This window comes from Prionailurus viverrinus, chromosome A1 (genome assembly GCF_022837055.1).
Source record: "Prionailurus viverrinus isolate Anna chromosome A1, UM_Priviv_1.0, whole genome shotgun sequence".
Lineage (NCBI taxonomy): Eukaryota > Metazoa > Chordata > Mammalia > Carnivora > Felidae > Prionailurus > Prionailurus viverrinus.
Window position 1 is genome coordinate 17464537 of NC_062561.1, and position 17115 is coordinate 17481651.

At 40.1% G+C, this 17115-nt stretch overlaps 1 protein-coding gene across 1 annotated transcript in view; it reads right to left on the reverse strand.

The window, feature by feature from the left end:
• The window catches only part of PROSER1 (proline and serine rich 1), a 28183-nt gene extending 11122 nt beyond the window's left edge, over positions 1 to 17061 (reverse strand). Inside the window, exons 1-9 of the mRNA XM_047878781.1 lie at positions 16149 to 17061; positions 13595 to 13660; positions 10790 to 10858; positions 7839 to 7933; positions 6719 to 6812; positions 4496 to 4606; positions 2868 to 2951; positions 1437 to 1515; positions 770 to 865 (exon numbers count right to left, since the gene is read on the reverse strand). Coding sequence (XP_047734737.1) covers positions 770 to 865; positions 1437 to 1515; positions 2868 to 2951; positions 4496 to 4606; positions 6719 to 6812; positions 7839 to 7933; positions 10790 to 10858; positions 13595 to 13660; positions 16149 to 16193 — 739 coding nt within the window. The 5' untranslated portion in view covers positions 16194 to 17061. The remainder of the gene's footprint in view (positions 1 to 769; positions 866 to 1436; positions 1516 to 2867; positions 2952 to 4495; positions 4607 to 6718; positions 6813 to 7838; positions 7934 to 10789; positions 10859 to 13594; positions 13661 to 16148) is intronic.
• Positions 17062 to 17115: the final 54 nt, after the last annotated feature.

The following is a 17115-nucleotide window of genomic DNA, read 5'->3' on the forward strand; positions in this document are numbered from 1 at the left end:
TTTGGAAAAAACTGTTTAGCAACTCTCATCGGAGTACCTGCCTGCAAACAACAGAATCACTCTAGTGATTAAAAAAGAATTTGTTAATAAATGGTATTAAGTAACTCTGGGTCTCTGAGAAGGATAGAAAAAAAAAAATTAAGTTCTATCCCTACCCTACACATATCTAGAAATAAATCGTGAGTAGATTAAAAGCTATATGCTAAGAAAGAATCCCTATAAAAGTAATTAGCAAATACAGATGACATTTTCATACTGCTGGGATGGGGAAGGGTTTCCTTAGCAAGACAAAACTCAGAGGAGTCAAATAAACAATACCTAAGTGAAATATTACATTTTTGTGAAAGAACACAAATGAAAATATAGGCTAAATCCCATGTTCCCTACAGACTCAAAGGAAAATGGTGAACTGAAAACCCAGGGGAGGTTTAAGCCCCTCTGAGCACCTTCTTACAAGCTTTTCCTCCCCACATAGGAGTGATGTGCCCAAATGGTAATACTCATTAAGTCAACTGTACTTTTCTACAGCCTCTCAAAGTTTCTTGCTCACGCGCAACTGTTCCTCGTTCCTCTGTCTCTAGCTCGCTCATGTTCGCACAGGTGGGCCAAGGCCGCTCTGGTAGAACCTGCACATCACACTCAGATCCGTCATCAGGGTGAGCTCGTTCTCCCGTTAGGACACACCACGGCAAACAACTATTCCCTCCAAGCGTACATTTGTGTCTAAGTAAGCTCTTACTTTTAACATCCCGTAACAACACGATTTTACCTGTTCCTACTGGATTAGGAGTATATGGAGGTGGAGGGGGGACACCCGGAGCTATGACGTTGGCTAATGGTACCAGACCTGCATTGTTATAAGCACCTAAAATAAAATTAGAGGAAAAAACCATAATTTAGTATCATTCTGTGGCCACGAGTTCAAACCGTATTAACACAGCTATCTAATCTTTAAAACTGTTACGTAATAGAGTTGCCTTTTACGTGGCGGTTTGGGTCTACTGTTAGGAGAAAGCTGAGATCACATGAGACAACTGGAGATTGTGATTTCCCACTGCAGGCTCATTCCGGACATGAGCTCACTGAACGGCATGGCGGGCAGATCCCGCCGTCCTTAAATGATCTGCCTCTTCTGTCAAGCACACACAGTTGAGGATACCTTTGAAAACCAACTACTGAAATGGGATTCAAGATGATTCACCAAAGCAAAAACTCATAATGATTAAAAAGAATCTATAATTAATTTACCAAAAAGTAAATGCCCTAAACTAAACTGGCTGCTGCGCGGCTGTAGACCAAGGCACTGTGGGCAGAATGAGACTCATCAGAGCGTATTTCAGAAGTGCTCCAATTTTCCCAAGTACATACACCAACATTTACTTAAGAATAAAGGGCAAAAAGAAGAAAAAATAAAAAATGTATGAACTGCTGCTTACTTGGTGCGATAGTTGCGTGTGGCCGGCACGGAGGTATCGGATAAGGGACCGGCTTATGTGGATTGTATGTTGGAGGAGGCTAGATGAAGGGGAAGTACAGCAGTTAGAAGAAAACTAAGTCAGGAGCCTCCCTGCAAAACAAAATACAACTCGTCTTTTGACATATTTAGTACTAAGAGGCTAAAAATGCTCCAGCATATCAAAGGCTACTGGAGCGACACGCGGCACAAAATCAGGGAAATGTCTTTGCTCTAATAAATGTGGTTCCTATAATTTCCAAAGGCAGATGCTGCCAAAGACTGCTGTAGAGGTGTTTTTTATTTCTGTGTTAAATCCTCTCTCATGAAGCGTCAGATCTTCTCCAAAACAGCAAACTCCTCTCTGACCCAGTAGAGGTTAATGTGAGAATTCCTAGCTCCTCTTCTGTCACACAAGAATTCCGCTAGGTTTTGGAGCCTTGGCTACCCAAGAACTTCCAACATCCTCCTAAACTCATCAGAGATTCATGTTATCATTCTTACCCTCTTGTCACCTTGGGAAAAAAAAGCACCATATCCGTTAGCATTCAGCACTCTGACAACTCCAGGAGAACGTGGATGGGGCGGGGGGGGGGGGGCTATGAATTCGGTGTTTTGGTCTTCTTGCCTTTTGAAATCCTCAACTCTTTTATTTTACAGTTCAGCTGGTCTCTAGAAAGCCAGAGGTATCTGAAGCTATGCCAAACGTTGTATTTTTCACTACAGTGAGCGAGAGAGGGACCCCACTTCGGGGAATCTCGCACTCATGCTCTTGAGGCAGAGGGCATCCATTGGTAGTAAAAGACCTAGATTCTTTCTAGCTCTCATACACGGCAGCCCAGTAAGATGCACTAGTCTTGTGCGAGGACTACGATCTGTGACTGTTTTGCTATAAACAACTGCCACTGGAATTCCTGTCATGTAAACAAGCAGGGACCGCAAGACAGCTGTGTAAAGGCCTCAGCCACTTCAGCTGGAACGATCCTTCAACCTGCAGGGTCATCTGTGGGTTTAGTTTATATCCTAACCAATCATTAAAATCACTCCCTTAAAAATACCCTCAGCCTCCTGGCTCCGCTCTTGCTTCACCAGTAACACTCATTTGGCCACAACCTTAAAGGTCTCCAGACTCCACTCCTGCAAGGGAACAGCTGAATAGGGACAGCGAAACAAAACAAAACAAAACAAATTTGACTGGTCTCGCTTTGAAATAAAACATGGAACCTCAGAATGGCCCTTAACACTGTTAACTAATTATGCTTTTTTATTTCCCTAGACCCTTCACTTTCCTGGAGTTTCTGGTACACTCTAAACTTTACAACACAAAAACAGAATTTATGCTGTCTGCTGTGGACAGACAGAAAACTACATGTAAGAGTTAAGACCTGTTTCATCATTTCTTCTCTACACATACCGGTTTGGATGGTCCAAGAATCCGTGCAGCTATTCCTTTGCCTTCATTAGTACATTCTTCACCATCTTTTTTCAAGGGAGTTCCCTATTTAAATAAATATGTAAATACGTAAATAAATACGTATGTATGTAAATAAATAAATAAATAGATAGATAGATAAACAGAAAAGAATTGAGACTTAAAAAGAAAAAAAATCACCTCAAAGCAAAACCAAAACAAATCCCTCACAGTATTACACTGAAGAAAAGGATTGAACACGGTAGGGGGTTAAGGACCTGGAGTCCAGATCCAATCCTGACTTGGCTTTAAGACCCTGTTAAGGTCCTCAGCCTTCCTCTGCCATAGAACCCTCACAACATGTACAGGCACCCAGAAGCACGCAATACACATGCGGATGACAGGAGAGCAGAATGAAGTAGGTTTTAATTTTTCCCCTCCACAACTGGGGCAACCAGAAACAAGACTTCCATGCCTAGGTATATGTAATGGTCAAAGGATCAAAAAGAGTACCTATATTACAATCAAAAATAGATGATAAAAAATGATGTTCTCAATAAGCAGTAAGTGTGATAGTTTCTATTACGCAAGAATAAACGAGACCTCATTCAAGACTGTTATTATTAACAGATCAGAATGAGCTGACAGACTATTACGATGCATCCTCCTAAGGGTGTGTCCCTAAATGGTACATACTAGTAAGGAAGCCAACTTCCAAGATGGCTCCCAGAGGTCCCCACATCCTGTAGGCCCTTGTGAAGTTCCCTTCCAGAATGAACAGAGCTGACCTGTGTAACAAATAGGGTATTCCAGCAATGATGGCAATTTGACTTCCAAGACTATGTCCTAAGAGATAACACAGCTTCCACTTGCTTTCTCCTGAATTATTTGCTCTGATGGAAGTCAGCTACCAGGTCATGAGGTATTCAAGCAGCACTACAGGAAAGTCCTTATGGTAAGGAACAAAGACCCCCACCAACGACCAACACTAACTTGCCAGGTGTGTACACGAATCCCCTTGGGAGCAGAGTTTCAAGCTCTAATGGAGTCTTCTGATGACTATATCCTCATGAGAAACTCTGAGCCAGAACCAATCTAAGCCTCTCCCCACTGAGAGAGGCTGTTTTAATCCACTGAGTTTTAGGGTTATTTGTTATAGCACAAAAAATATATACCATTCTTTGAAAAGATTATCTTATAAAGACATTTGAGGAACACTGGTTGGTATCAAAACAAATTTTTTTCCTACAGGACTTCTCAGAGCCTTTAGCATGCAGTGTGACTCTCCAGGAAGGAAACATTGCACATAATTTTCCAAACACACTTAATTGTGAAACCGAGGAACACTGAGAATATGAGAAATGGTCCTTTATTAAGTGCAAATAAGTGCTTCTAACAAAACAAACTCATCCTCTTTTCTGTTTGGCTTGTTTTCTATACATTTGACACGCGTACTTTAACGTAGTCTGAACTTTCAATCAGTAAGGAATCCATGAATTACGCTGCCAACGTAATAAATTTCCTTTCCTTGGTAGAAGCATCATCAACTGGTATTTTCTTTAAATATCTTAACTGTGCTAAATTTCATACTTAGCCACAAGAAGTTTCCATAGTCACAAACATATACTTACTGGGAAAATTCCATTTATGCGACTAGGTTTTCCTTTGGGATATGGATTTCCTGGGATTGTTCCACAAGAAGATATCATGGCATGAGGAGCTTTGCAGCCCCCCTTGAAAGCCTGTAACAAAAAAAGAGGGTAGTTAAAAAACAAAAAACAAAAAACAAACTCATAGGCTAAGTATTCTGGGTATTAGGAAGACCCGTTAAAAAACATGAACTGAGGAACAGCATCACATTAATCTGTTCATACATTCATCAGCACTTACAGTAGTGAACATGACCAAAATTCTTTAGTAAAATCATTTTATTTCAATGGAATTACTCAGGCGGTAACATGTGTTTAATTAGCTTTCTATTGGTCACAACGAACAGACTCCTACACAAAGATATCTCCACAGGAGGTTTTGCAAATTGTGCGCAAAAAAGTTCATTTACTATTTAACGTGTCCCATTTCTCCAATGACCAAGAAATAACATCGTCCAACTCTACAAATGCCAAGCTTATGTTACAGGTGAGGCAAAGAGAGCAACAGATGACACGGACATGGGTCTGCTCTGAAGACACGTGTAACTTGGTGGAGAAAACACAAGCAAGTAACATGGGAGGGACACTGGGTATCCAAAGAGCTGTACTGTTGAAAAAACAAGAGATATCTGGGCAAACTGCATTCATCATAGTGTTCCATAGTCATGAGACACAATGAGGGATGTTCTGGCTTATTACTGCATTCTCAGCTTCTACAATGGTACACTAACCAGTCTTGAATTCATACTCAATAAACATTAAATGAATGAAAAACACTACATTAGGCGACATATATCCCAATAGACCCATATTATGTTACAGGGGTATGAAGTTATACATGGCTGTATTTTACAGCTACGTACGATGTCACATTTTCTGTTGCAGAAGTATATTGGTTTTATAAATTCACTCACAACACATATAATTGGCTATATAATCCCACCCTAAAAATTATCTCAATTTTTGCTTTTTATAAATAGTACCAGGGTAAATACCCTTATATACAAATTGGTATATATTTATTTCCTTGGAATAAATTCCTAGTAATAGAGTTTTGGGGTCAAAAGGCATGAACACTTTAAGGCTCTCCTAGTTTACTTTCCAGAGAAGTTGTACTAACTTACATTGACTAGACAGCCTATTCCACAGAATACTCAGGCCCATGTTACTTCTGAGAAGGAAAAGTGACCTGATCAGAATGCTTTATATGGAAGAAAACAACAGCAGTAAATGCAGCGTGCCTTAAAGAATTTCGTCAAGAGAACCAATGAACAAGTTATTAACGTTAGAACTGTGGGCTCAGATCTTGCTTCTGCTCCAATAGTTCATGAGTAAGGCGAAGTTTTCTGCTGGCTCTGAGCTTAGCAGAGGCTGCAAGATTTAATGTGCCTCGGCAGTCAGGCCCCAGGAGAGGAGTCTGCATCTTCCTCAAGCGGGTTTTTAGTCATTAATTCAGTTTCCAGCCATCACGATCTTAAGAAACAAATACCTTAAGTAACAAATCAAGTAGGTTTCAGTAAGTACTACTTCTTCTATTCTTGAGATTTTAAAGTAGTAAACTGGAATTTTGCTTCATTATCTATCTCTTAGATCTGATTAACGTAAGACTGATGACAATGAGGGGCGCCTGGGTGGCTCAGTCGGTTAATCTTCTGACATTGGCTCAGGTCAAGACCCCGTGGTTTGTGGGTTCAAGGCCTGCGTCGGGCTCTGTGCTGACGGCTCCGAGCCTGGACCCTGTTCAGATTCTGTGTCTCCCTCTCTCTCTGTGCCCTCCCACCCCTCCCCAACTCGTGCTCTGTCCCTCTCTTTCTCAAAAATAAATAAACATTAAAAAAATTTTTTCTTTAAAGTTAAAAAAAAAGATCGATAACAATACAAATTTAAAACATCACATTCACAGTTACAGAAGATTAAAGGCAAAAGCTTGGAGGCATGGCAAAGCTACTAGGGGATGGAGAATAAATACCGACTGAGGCTTAAGCTGAGGAGCTGAATAGGTCACTCTCAAGCCATTTCCTCATCCGCCAGTACCCCCTTCACCCAGCTCTCATCCTCCACGGACTGTAGGGCTGTCATTCTTGACCCATCGCACAAGAGCAGTCAGGTCATTTGTCACAGAAACACAGGAATAAGACTGTACTTTTTCATCAACATTCAGAAGAACCCAGTGTTCTATTTATAGAGCAATCTTGAGAAAATTACCTGTTCAAGTACTCTTTTGCACCGTTTCTTCTCAGACATATTTATCCTGAATAAATCTTCAATGGGACGAGAATTCTGTGCATCAACAATGTTTCTACAAAGGAAATGCAATTTAGCTTTTAAGAACCTGGACATACAATACAAAGGCCACAATCTTTACCATACAACTCTACCTGGGTAAGCGTCTCCCCAATGACACGGAGAAAAGTGATTATTTCATTTTAATTGGTGAATATAAACAACATGCTTACATAAAATTGACAAATGTAACTGAGCTGAGGCTCATCTGGTTACCTAAAAGTAACAAAGTAATTCAATAAAGAGCACCATTCTGAGATTCTTTGAAAACGTCCCCTCACGAGGAGTAGTAGGAGATCTATGGCAATAGAAAAAAAAAAAAAAACCTATGTGGCCAAATGCGTAAGAGTCATGGTTGATCTAAAACTGAAGCTTACCTTGTGCTTTAATTTTGTATTTTTGTGCACATCTACAAAACACTTGTAGGTTGTAAGTCCCATATATTATATGGTATACGTTATAAGTCCCTTATAGCACTTCAAAATGCACGTGCTCGAAATAAACAGCAACCTACAGACTGTTCCATCCTGCAGAACAGCAGGCTCTTTTCTCCTTGAGCTGACATTCATCACAGTCACTTACTCCATGAAGCGCTGAGTGCTTTCACATATCTTACGGTATCAAAAGTTCACATATCCTACCGAGTAGGTGAGATCCTTATCTTTACACCCGAGGAAAATAAGATCCATAAAGAATAAGTACATATCAAGCCAAAAAAAACATGTTGATCAGAATGTGGCAGAACCTAACCACAAACCCGTAGCTTTCTCAATAAGCCTTTCAAACTATTCAGAGTAGGAAGGCAACGGAAGTCACTGAAATGCGGACAAATAATCTCAGTATGGCCTGTTATTCTCTAAGGTATAACCACGTGCAATAAGTACACTAGATATTTAGATATAAAAATTCAGTCTACACTTTCACAGATTTTATTAGAGTTCCATTTGCTAATAAAATTCTAACACACACTAATGAGTTAAAAAAGATTTAAAAAGTTTTCCAAATTTTCTCCAATGAAGTAACAAGAAAATGAAATACTTACGAAGCTAACAGCTCAAGAGCAACTAGCTTGTCTTTACTGAAGGTGAAACAATTGAGAATATGGACCACTTCTGCTGGGTGAACAGCCACCATTTTCTATTAATATAAAAAACAATGTTGTTTTCAACATGACAAGTTTTCATGCCAGAAATTGCCTTTTTTAGGGAAACATGGTTAAATGTTCTTAATGTAAATATTTGAGGTAAAACTGCTTACTAAAAGTAAGCCCTAACAACCATGTGACTTCAACTCAGGCTTTTTCTATATAACCATTTCAGTTGAAGACCTAAGTTCCCCATGCACTCTTTCTTATCATTTCTCAGTGGATTCATTTATAGAGAAAAATACTTACATATACTACTTTTCTCAGAAAGGTCATAAAAAAGGGGGTATTTATAAATATGGGAAATACTTGGCTTGAGAAGTTAGAAAAAAAACTACATTCCTCAGCCAGAACACCAAGTAGTCTATAATCAGGGATTCCTAAAGTGATGTCCACGTGCTGAATACTGTTACTAAGATAGGGTGACAGCAGAGTCACCTCAGGTAGGGAAAGGACAGGTTAAACAGTACGAGTGTGCACGTGTGTGAGCAGGGGGAGGGGCAGACAGAGAGGGAGAGAGAGAATCCCAAACAGGGACTGTCAGTGCAGAGCCCTGCTCGGGACTTGACCCCATGAACCGTGGCATCATGATGTGAGCCTAAATCAAGAGTCAGATGCCACCCAGGCACCCCTAAACAGAACTTTACTGCAGAACTTTCTTAGGAGTCTTATAATAACGTGCACTGTGACACTCCAAGATTGTGTGCAATGTTACATAATTTGACTAGGGTACTTTTGTTTTTGAAGATAAGATTCAGCCAATTTACAGATTTATGTTAACAGTGGATGGAATTCAAAGGAAAGTCAATGCCAGATCATTTAGAATCACTGCCCAATAGATTCCTACAATTTAAATTTTTTTTTTTTTACATTTATTTATTTTTGAGAGGCAGAGAGAGAGAGAGCGTGAGTGAGGGAGGGGCAGATAGAGAGGGAGACACAGAATCCGAAGCAGGCTCCAGGCTCTGAGTTGTCAGCACAGAGCCCGATGCGGGGCTCGAACCCACAAACCGCAAGATCATGACTTGAACCGACGTCGGACACTAAACCGACTGAGCCAGCCAGGCGCCCCTAGATTCCTACAATTTAGAGCAGTGGTTTTCAGACAATTTTATCCAGGTTAGCACCAAGAGAATTGGTTTAACTATATACCCTTTTGCAAGTCTTTAAATGGACATCTAAAAACTATGCTACAAGTTTAAATATTTATAAAAATTGATTTATTTATCTTCGTTATATATTTGTAAAAACTTTGGAACTACTGATTTAGTTCACTTCATTTATGAAAATGTCTATTGTATAACCTAATTGTCAAGATTAGTCCTCTGTGAAAACAACCAAATCAGACTGACTTTGTCAGAAAAGGCTGGACTCATTAAGATGTGCCCATGCTAGCCTTTCGCCTCTAAATACCTTAGAATTTTAATTTTAAGGTAGGTCCAAGTAAGCAGGCCTCAGAGCTTTGTCATGAATTTTTCGTCTTAATAAAATAAGGTGAGGTCCCCATCAGTATTTCTTACAAAACCTCTCTGCTTTGCTCTCCCTCTTAGGAAATTACTGGTCTCTTGGGTCCTTGGGGAAAAGATTTTCACCCTGGGGTGATGGGTGGATGGGTGAGATAACCTTTTTTTTTTTTATAAAGTTAAAAAAAAAAAATTGTTAAAGAGGAGAAACACTAACATATCCAGACACTTTCTTTGCCAAATTGGTTTAGGAAGCTAAGGATCTGTAGATTTCCTTAAAGCTATCTGTGCCTGATCCTCCGAGGAGAATCTTCCTACATAGCCAGATACTGTTTGACTTAAATGTCTCCTTTAATTTAGGCTCCAGCACTGTGCTGGCCACACAGTAGCCACTAGGCACATGTGTCTATTTAAATTAAAATGAAAGAAATAATACAGTTCCACAGGCAGACCAGACACATTAGGTGCTCAAAAGCCACATGTGGTCAGTGGTTACCAGACTGGACAGCAGAGATACAGAACTCTTCCATCATCGCTGGAAGTTCCATTTGGACAGTGTTGGTCTAAAGAATTATAAATATAAACCCAACTGACTACTGTTCTAAAACTAAATACAAAAGGATAAAGATATCAAAAATTTGAAGGACATACACAAAAACACTTAAGAGTTCAAATTCTAGGGGTGCCTGGGTGGCTCAGTCGGTTAAGCGGCCGGGTCATGATCTTGTGGTTCATGAATTTGAGCCCCAAGCCAGGTTCTGTGTTGACAGCTCACAGCCTGGAGCCTGCTTTAGATTCTGGGTCTCCCTTTCTCTCTGCCTCTCCCCCACTCACGCTCTGTCTCTCTCTCTCAAAAAAATAAATAAGCTTTAAAAAAAATAAGAATTCAAATTCTAGGGGCATCTGGGTGGCTCAGTCGGTTAAGCGTCCAACTCTTGGTTTTGGCTCAGGTCATGATTTCAGTTTATTGAGTTTAAGCCCTGCACCACGCTCCAGGCTGACAGCAGGGGGGGCCTGCTCGAGATTCTCTCTCTCTCTCTCTCCCCCTTTCTCTCTGCCCCTCCCCTGCTTGCACTCTCTCTCTCAAAAGAAATACTCTATAAAAGAAAATTCAAATTCTATGTTTTGTTTGCCTATAAATATTTTCTCTTCCAATCTGCCAATTAGGATCCTATGGTTCACAACTTAATAAGGTACATACAATTTAAATTCACAGCTTGGGGAGTCTTAATTTTTTTAACAATTATTTGATTAATCAAAGTATAATAAAACTTAGGATTAGTTTTTCTAATGCAAACAAATTACAACCTGAGATCAATTATAGAAAACAAGGGGAGAATTCAAGATACTTAAATTCTTCATTCTAAAGAAAAGTAAGTTACTTACATGTTGTAATGCTTTCATTGCCTTTAACTGAGGTTCAGCCCAGGAGAAATATCTCAGTAAATCAACCACCTGAAAAAGCAAAGAACTCCTTTAGCTCTAATGATATGTATTTGCCAACATTTCTACAAGATTTGTTTCAGTACTATGAATTACTATTCGGTCCCTTACTGGCACAAATCACAATTTAAGTGCTCAATGGCCATCTGAAGTAGATAGTTACCACGAGGAATAGTGCAAAAAGAGAACATTTTGGTCATCACAGAGACTGGGGCAGCGCTGCTACAGAAATAAACAAAAAGTATAAAATACAGGAAAAACAAAGTACCTAAAGAAAAGAGAATGAAAAAGTACTAGATGGAGATAAATGTCAGCTGTATTACGAATGGAAAATTGTCAAAATTTAGTGGAGAGTGACAGTTTTAATCAATCACAAAAGGGTGTTCACTGGTGTAGTTTAGAATAGGTCTGCTATCTCCTATACTTTTCCTTGAATCTCAAGGGCACGGATCTCGTATTTACACCACACATCTATTCCCTAAAAGTGTAAGAAGCACCATGAGTTACTCCAGCAATTTGTAAACAGTAGGGCATTTGGGGAACACAGTTAGCCAGGCTCTCCCACCACTACTGCCACCGGCGAATTTCAAATGAATGAGGGAGATACTACGAGATCTCTTATAAAAGATGAGGAGGGCATCAAGGTCACAACACTGAAGTTCCTGCATAGTCACCACCACCCTTTTCACTGCCTCCAAGGGAAATCCAAAAGAAAAGAAAAAAAAAAAAAAAGACTCAAAGAGGGAGTAATAAAATCTGGGTTAGTGAATTCATGTGTTAAGGTTTCAATTATTCTACAAAGCAAAATTAATGCTAGAGACTGGAGTGGTATATGAAGAGCAGAAAATACTTTCACTCCTTATAAAGTGACGTGTATGTTGCAAATGAGTATTATGCATATGTTCTTTACTATTATGGGAATAATGGTTTTACTATACATACACGTAGAAAATGCTACCTGCCCCTTTACCAACCAAAAAAAAACGTTGCTATCACGTCTGAGATAGGAAGAAAAACCTTCAATACAATAAGGAGGCTTAGAAGGTCATACTTAAAAAATAGCTTTTAGTTTTTTAAAGTTTTTGATGACTTTAGCAAAGTGGAATAACCACCAAGGGACGTTTTCTACAAAATTTCACACACACACATATACTCGAAAGAAGAAAAGTTATTATCTATGAGATATTATAAATCCTTGTGAAACATTTAAATTAAGGTGATTTTGAAAAGTAATGGGACAGCTGAAAAACACTCACTAAATAGACAGCAATACAATGCATGCAATTTGTAAAGTAGCTTTTAGGCATTTAAGAGTCAAAACCTCTGTAGGCTTAAAGTGATCCAAACCTCAAGTTTTAAAAATCTTGAGATAACAGATGAGAAGTTGGAGCATTTACTAACTCCACCTACAGATTCATCCACTGTCTACCCTCTCCACACATTCTTACCCTTTCCCAGAACTCTTCTCCAGAGGCACATTTCTCTTTCTGCCCTATTTCTCTATCAAGTGTTTTTTAAGTATTCCTCAGAAATCAGGCCTCTTTATGTATGTTGTGGGTATGCATACATATGCATACTTTTTATTTTTTTTAAATTTTTTTTTTCAACGTTTATTTATTTTTGGGACAGAGAGAGACAGAGCATGAACGGGGGAGGGGCAGAGAGAGAGGGAGACACAGAATCGGAAACAGGCTCCAGGCTCCGAGCCATCAGCCCAGAGCCCGACGCGGGGCTCGAACTCACGGACCGCGAGATCGTGACCTGGCTGAAGTCGGACGCTTAACCGACTGCGCCACCCAGGCGCCCCTGCATACACTTTTTAAATTAGCCAACTCCCCCTAAAGCTGCATGAGTTTTCATTAAACTACTATGCTTAAAACATTATTTGTCTGGCAGTGACAGAAACTACTTATTAAACACCACATTTTGTTTTAACATGTAGTCAATTTTGTAATTACTGACTTATAAATACTGTACAAATTTGGGTATGTTTACCATTAGAAATCTATAAATTCATGATGCTGTGCTCAGAATAAATATTTGAAAACTGGTCTTGGACACTGAATTTTAAAATGTTACCAGGGGCACCTGGGTGGCTTAGTTGGTTAAGTCTGACTCTTGGTTTCGGCTCAGATCATGATCTCACAGTTCGTGAGTTTGAGCTCCATGTCAGGCTCTATGCTGACAGCTGCGGAGCCTGCTTGAGATTCTCGGTCTCCCTCTCTCTCTGCTCGTCCCCCACTTGCTATCTGTCTCTCTAAATAAACATAAATTAATAAAATAAAATAAAATAAAATAAAATAAAATAAAATAAAATAAAATAATGTTAACACAGGCGCCTAGGTGGCTGAGTCAGTTGAATGTCTGACTCTTGATTTCAGCTCAGGTCATGATCCCAGGGTCCTGGGATTGAGCCCCTCATTGGGCTCCACACTGAGTCTGGAGCCTGTTTAAGATTCACTCATTCTCTCTGTCTCTCTGTCTCTCTCTGCCCTTCTCCCCGGCTTGTGCTCTCTCTCTAAAACAAAAAACAAAATAAAGTAAATATATGATATTGCAGTGAAAGTAGGTATGTTTGTAAAATACTCTAACTATACACTAGATAAAATTTTCTTCCCAAATGGAAAGCTTCTAAAGTTTCTGAATAAATACAGCAACAAACTAAAAGCAATTCTGAACTTGACCAGCAAGTAAATAGACATTAACCAGAATATCAGAGTGAAAAAAGATCTTTGTATACACAAATACCTGTTCACTAGAGAAATATCCATGCACATATTCAATTGCTTTTAATTTGTACTCTGTCAGAACAGCCTAAGAAAGGAAAAAGAAAAACAGCATTAGCATATGTAAGCTAAATAGTAACATGCAGACGTCAAAACTGCCTAAGCAACATGGCAGCCCTTCTTCAGCCCCAGCACAGGCAGCGAAAGTCACTGGGGTGACATGACATTCTACCTTCCAGGTTCCGTGCAGTAAGGGATACATTGAGACAGCGGGAAAACCTCCTGAGTCTCCCTACTCACTCCTACCAGGAAAAGGAACAAAGCTGTAATAGGCAAGCGTTGACATTAATAGAAATTCCATACAGAATTCTTGCTAATGTTATTAGAGTTTCAGAACATCCCAAATTCAACCAAACCGTCATTTTTAAGAAGCCTAATTATATCAAACATTATTCACGCATTCATGCATCAATTATTGAGCAGCTATTATGTGCTTAGTGATAGAGAAACATGAATGACAAGGTCTGGTCAGGTTCTCAGTACTTCCACTGGAATGTTAAGACCCCAAGGAGCCAAAAAGGGCCCTCAATTCAATGTGTGCCTGCTACTAACTGGCCTTGCGGCCTCTGAAAGGCATTTTAATTAGCTTGAGAACCTTTTTAACCATAAAAAGGGAACAACATTCACTACCCACCTCAGAGTTACTGTGAAAATTAAAATAGTCAATAGTAGATCTGACACATAATAGTACTAAGTTACGGTTCCTTTCCTCACAGGGCCTCTATCAATGCGAAGTTCAGAGAGAAAGTATGGTGGTCTTGACCCAGCACTATCCAGAACCAGCTAAAATCACATATGTTGTCCTTGCAACTGTTTGCCAAACTTAGAGATGGAAACAACCATAATTTGGTAGCTACTAATCATTAAAAATCAACTAAACCCTTTGTACTACAAAACAATATTTGTATTTGGTATATATATCATTTTGCTAGGAGAAAACATGACCAGTTTACTGAAAGAAACATCCAGGTTGCCCAGTAGTTTTTCACTGAAAAGGGAAGTGAGGAAGAGAGAATGGGACTCTGGGTAAGGTACTCTTACTGTTGAGATGTAATCTCGGGAAGCGATTACCTGGTTTAAACCAATTTATATCTACAAAGTCTGAAAGCAATTTTTTTTAAAAAACAATAGTAATTCTCATTTAGATATGCCTACGTTTTTATCCCATTTTAACAGACTTGAGACAATGCTGATATATCTAATTTGCTTGCAGACCAAAAATAAGGATTTAAATAAGAAAGTAAATTGCTATCTCATGTATGACTTTGATCTCTGGAAAATATCCTATTCCCCTCATTAGTGTGTGTGTGTGTGTGTGTGTGTGTGTGTGTGTGTGATCTTTTCACAACATAGAAGGGAGAGATTTTGCAAACTGCACCCTATAACTTCCAAAAGTAGAAATCTACTTGGTCTACTTGAACCCACAAATTACTTCCTCATAAACAGTAAATATCAGCTCATAAACAAATTGTTACAAATTCTATACATACAGTTGACAACCTGACATTTTATTGCAAATTTTAATTGGACAAGCTGGATTTGCAAAACCTGAAATTTTGACCAAAAACAACATTCAATATCACCCAACATGTAAATTTAACCTAATACGCGAATTTGAAAAACAGTTTTAGGACAGATGAAGAAAACGAACACTTTGCTTTATAGAAAATGCAGAAAAACAGCATGTCTACAGGCAATTTCATTCATCTCATAAGCTGAAATAAATCAATCACCAGAGCATAAAGTAACAAATCCTACCCTGTCAGTCAAGGGTCTTAAAGGTTTGGAAATGGCCAGAAGTTCTAAGCAAAACACTCAGTATTAGCATACTAATGGTACAGATGGTCCTTCCAGATCTAATTATGTAAACACTTTTGTGCTTTAAGTATTTACTGGGCTCAAGGCTACATTCCAAATATTTTTGCTGTTTGGTTCATTCTGGGAGGTCGGTTACATACAACAGCCTCGAAAAGAAGCAAAAACTTAGAAAACAGGAAGAAAAAAAGTGTTGAAATTCAAGTTATTGAAGCCCATTCCTAAGAATATGACTTTAAACCTAATACATTTGGACATTGTGTCCGTCCAGGCAACACATAGCCTATCTTCAGATTTGAAAAACCTGCCATGAGAACTCCCATTAAAGAAATTTTATACGTATTATCTCTTAATTGTCAGTCTTAGGTTACTGAAAGATGAGATAAAAACTTAAATATTAAATCACTTTTCCGCCAAGTACAGAGCTATTAGATTTGTAGAGCCGGCTTCCGAACGAGTATTCTTTGAATATATTTTCCACAATACCGCACTGATCGTCAAATTTAGCATTAACAACTTAATTTCTATTTGTATCGTGAAATATATCGCCATACAAGCTCCCGTAGTGTACATTAAAAATTCCTACCAATTTTGCAATCCTAAAACTCGTATTTTGCACCATCGGCACGCAGTCCTTCAAAGAGAATTAACTACGAAAATTCGTAGCTCATAGATTGATTTAAGGCATTAAGTGAAATTACCTTTCTAATTTCATCCAACACCGTTTCAAAGGACTTTTTGTCCATCTTGGTTAGTTTCGACGTGGTTTTACACAGTTGCACTTTCAATCACAAAATGTTCATCCCTGGTCTGCTCTAATAGTAAAAACGTTTATAGCTGAGGAGGAAAGACTCCAGGAGCAAGAAAAAGGATGCAAAGAGGTAGAGAGTACTTCAAACTCTGCAAAAATTTCTAAAAATGGACACTTATAAAAACTTTTTATTAAAAGCAAAAACCGCCAGACTTTCTCAGCTTCAGGACACCTCGGGGAAGAGTCCGGTGCTCTCGGAGTCCTGCAAAGAAGCCCAGGGCTTGGCAGCCGGAGCTGAGCTTCGGTCCCCTGCAACTGAAGGCCAGGCGCCGCCGGGGAAAGGTCGTGAAGCCGCTCTCCCGAGTGGAGCGGCCGGGAGAGCAGATGCACCTGCGCCCCGGATCCTGCGGGCGGCGAAGAAGGAGGTACCGGCCTCTCAACCCGCACCAGCGCCTAGGCCGCCGGCCGCCGCCCCTCACCGCGGCGCATGGCCCGACTTGCGTTCAACCCCAGCAGCTGCGCTGGCTCCTGGGTCCCGTAGCCCGGGCAGCGGAGGCCGGGCAGGCTCTTTGTTACCAGCTGCCACGGCTTCCGGGAGCGGGCCGGCAGCCGGAGAGCACCGGGAGCCGGGCGAGGGGGCCCACACTCTCCGGTAGGGGGACTCCCGAATACCGCGGCGCCCACGGCGTCTAGAGCCCTTCCTGGTTACCCCTACAGCTCCCACCGGCTCCTGGGGGCCTTTAAAGAAGCTCGTCGCGCCCCTGTAAACCCAACTCTGCGCCGAGAGCTTAGGCCTCTCTTTCCCGAAAGCCAAAGGAGGGGTCCTGGTGTGGGAACGTAGGTGTCTACAGCAAACGCCTGGATTCCTCAGAATCGGAGGTAGCAGAAATCTTTCTCAGAGCTTGAAAATCATTTTT